Below are 4,156 nucleotides of genomic sequence, written 5' to 3'. Positions count from 1 at the left end.
TACAAATAAATATTTTGCTAAATCTTGCAGAAAAATACCAGACTACTGAGTATTTCGCAGATGTGTTAAAATCAACTGATAAACCAAAATTGATTGTTAACCAGGAGGTGTATCTTAAGAATAGTACACATTTATTTGAAAGATTTAATAGAAATTGTCTAGCTATAGTTTGGTTAAGAGCTAGCCATATGAATACAACTTTAAATATATTGGATCATATACTATGGCGAATACATTTTAAAGATATATTAATGATACATCAACAGGAACCAGGAGCTAATGCCAACTTAAGCAATAAGGAATTATTGTTAATATTTGAAAAATGTTGGTTCAAAGGTTTTATATCGATTTTATTATGGTCTCAACTTACCATCCCTATCCACAACTTAAGGTGATACGTCTTGCAGCTGTTTCTGAATTCCTCGATAAATCACATCTAAATAATTTTCAACAATATATATGGCGTTTACCTTTTTTCGATTTTCCCAATGTCTGCTACTCTTATAAGAATCGACAAGGTCAACTTGTTCGCACCGGATATTTTTATAAATGGATACAGCTTTATTTGGAATATTATAATGCCTCCATTGATCATATTTTCATTGATGTCTGGAAATATAATTACAGCCAGACGGATGCTATTTCTATGGTCAATAATTTGAATATATGTATGATACCAGCATTTCTAACTAGAAATCCCAAATATTATGAAATGAGCAATGTTTTACACTTGACCAGAACTTTGCTGATGGTACCTAGTGATCAAGAGATACCAGCAAGTTTATATCTTATTTTACCCTTCAGGGGTTATGTATGGTTGGCAGTCATTGTAAGTGGAGTTATGCTGTTCCTTTTAGTATATGTCATGCAACGTAAAATAACTAAAGTCAAGGATTTAAGTAAATTAGCTTTACAGGTTTTTAAAATATTGATATTCCTTGGTACTGGTTTAGAAGGAGGTAAATTGGTAAGGGATTTCCTTTTACATTTAATGTTTCTATTTACCGGTATCTTTCTTACCAACTATTATACCTCTAAGTTATCCAGTCTGTATGCTAGCAAGGTATATGAGCCAGAACTTAAACATCTCAACGACATAGAACGTACGGATTTAATGATATTGGAATATTCCGTGGACATGGACTATTTGTTAAATTTGCCTAACTTACCAGAGACAATTAAGGCACGTTTTATTGTGGGCAACAATAATGATTTACCAGAATATCGTAAAAATCTTAATATGACTTATATATATTCGAGCCATGAGGAACTAATGGACTTTCTGTTATTTCAACAACATTATCTTAAACATCCCTTCGCCAAAAAACTTGATCAGCCTTTATATCATCGAGCACAATTTATAACATTGCCTCATCGTTCACCTTTGATTGATCATTTTAATAGATATTTATCGCGTATACGTGAAAATGGTTTGTTGGAAAAGTTTATAGCGGACAGTAAATGGGATGGCGTTTTAAGTGGATATTTGACTTTATTGCGTGATCCTGAGGAAAGGAAATCTTTAAAACTGGAATATTTTCGTTATGCTTTTGTTATTTGGTTTAGTGGTTTATTGAGCGCTTTTGTAGCATTTTCAGTTGAGTTAATGATTTGTACTTTTAAACAAAGAAAATATAATCGTTGATAAATTATAAAATTTAATATTAAATGTATTACAGCTATTGCATAAATAAAAAACATAGTTTATTAAAAGTATGTCAATGAAAGTCTTTCAATAATGTGTAATTTATTACTGGGGCACTTTAAGTGCCCTAGTCCCTACCAACGATTGGAAATTTTGATCTCTGTACAAACTTATGCAATCTTATCGAACGGACGTTTCGAACGTGGCAGCAAACACCTTTAAAATCCTAATGTTATCACATAAACTAACTAACTAAACACGAACTAACTAACTAACTAACGAACTAACTACTAACTAACACAAACAACTAACTAACTAACTAAAATAACTAACTAACTAACAACTACTAACTAACTAACTAAACTACAACTAACTATAACTAAACTACAACTAACTAACTAAACTAACTAACTACAACGAAACAAACTAACGAACTACGAAGAACGAACGAACTAACGAACTACTAACTAACGAACTAACTAACGAACGAACGAACAACGAACGAACGAAAAGAACGAACGAACAAACGACCGAACGAACGAACGAACGAACGAACGAACGAACGAACGAACGAACGAACTAACGAACGAACGAACGAACGAACGAACGAACGAACGAACTAACAACGAACGAACTAACGAACGGACGAACTGACGAACTGACGACAACGAAACGAACGAACGAAACTAACGAAAACTAACGAACGAACGAACGAACTAAACGAACGAACGAACGAACGAAAGAACGACGAAACAAACGAACAAAACGAACAAACGAACAAAGAACGAACGAACGAACGAACGAACGAACGAACGAACGAACGAAACGAACGAACGAACGAACGAACGAACGAACGAACGAACGAACGAACTAAACGAACGAACGAACAAGAACGAAAACGAACGAACGAACGAACGAACAAACGAACGAACGAACTAACGAACGAACGAACGAACGAAGAACGAACGAAAGAACGAACGAACGAACGAACGAACGAACGAACAACGAACGAACGAACGAACGAAACAAACGAACTAACGAACTAAAAACGAACAACGAACGACAACGAACGAACGAACGAACGAAACGAACGAACTAACGAACGAACTAACTAACGAACTAACGAACGAACTAACGAACTAACGAACGAAACTAACTAAACTAACGAACGAACGAACTAACTAACTAACTAACGAACTAACGACTAACTAACTAACTAACGAACTAACGAAATAACGAATAACTAACTAAACGAAACTAACTAACGAACAACTAACTAACGAACTAAAAACGAACGAACTAAAACGAACGAAAACGAACTAACTAACGAACGAACTAACGAACTAACTAACGAACGAACTAACGAACTAAAAACTAACTAACTAACGAACTAACTAACTAACTAACAAACTAACACTAACTAACTAACTAACTAACTAACTAACTAACTAACTAACTAACTAACTAACTAACTAACTAACTAACTAACTAACTAACTAACTAACTAACTAACTAACTAACTACTAACTAACTAACTAACTAACTAACTAACTAACTAACTAACTAACTAACTAACTAACTAACTAACTAACTACTAACTAACTAACTAACTAGCTAGCTAACTAACTAACTAACTAACTAACTAACTTACTAACTAACTTACTAACTACCTAATAGTCAGTTTGAGCTCTGATAGAGTTGTTCCCAATTTTGATGTACGTTATATTTTCTATTCCTTTAAAAATATGTCCTGGATAGCAGGTTTTCGGATAATGATTACACAAAGTAATTCATTACATTATCAACTACAATTACTTGTAATGTTTAATTGAGCAATAATCAATTACAATTACTTGCATTGTGTTATAGAGCAATAACCAGTTATAACTATTAGTAATTGCAATTGAATTGATAAAGCAATAACCAATTACTTGTAATTGAACTTTATGAATTACAATTACTTATTATTGTAAGTTAGATATTACTAATTATAAATTTAATAGAGAGTAATTCATTACATTATCAATTACAATTACTTGTTATATGTAATAGAGCAGTAGCCAATTATAACTACTAGTAATTGTAATTGAAGTTTTTCCAATTACAAATTGCAATGTATGATAATATATATATGAATAACCAATTACAATTACTTATAATTGAAGTTTATGAATTACAATTACTTATAATTATAATTTAGATATTACTAACTACATGTAATCATAAGGGAAAAATTCACAATTACAAGTAATTGCAATTGGAAATTTTTCAATTACAATTATATGTGATTGTAATGGGCATAATTTCAATTACAAGTAATTGTAATTGATAAAACTTTAATTCAAATTACAAATATAGTGGATTCCCGGCTTAACGAAAGATATAATGTCAGGGACATTCTTAAAAAAGAAAAATCCATTAACCGCATAACAACTTTTCTATGATTTAACTATAAAAATGTGGTAATGGAAGCCTATTTTTTAAATCTTGAATTGGATTTGGAATCGAAGT

General features: G+C 31.8%; 1 protein-coding gene across 1 annotated transcript; it reads left to right on the top strand.

Annotated features, from left to right (window-relative positions):
- Positions 1 to 355: 355 nt before the first annotated feature.
- Positions 356 to 1,690, top strand: LOC119608753. The gene is made up of 2 exons (XM_037963307.1): positions 356 to 1,613; positions 1,680 to 1,690. Exons 1-2 carry the CDS (start codon positions 356 to 358, stop codon positions 1,688 to 1,690), a joined length of 1,269 nt encoding a protein of 422 aa, XP_037819235.1.
- Positions 1,691 to 4,156: the final 2,466 nt, after the last annotated feature.

This window comes from Lucilia sericata, unplaced genomic scaffold, assembly GCF_015586225.1.
Source record: "Lucilia sericata isolate MDLA Ls3-8-SP2 unplaced genomic scaffold, ASM1558622v1 Contig000879F_arrow, whole genome shotgun sequence".
Classification (NCBI taxonomy): Eukaryota; Metazoa; Arthropoda; class Insecta; order Diptera; family Calliphoridae; genus Lucilia; species Lucilia sericata.
The sequence above is the reverse complement of the archived record's forward strand: the minus strand, read 5'-3'. Positions and strand labels throughout refer to the sequence as shown.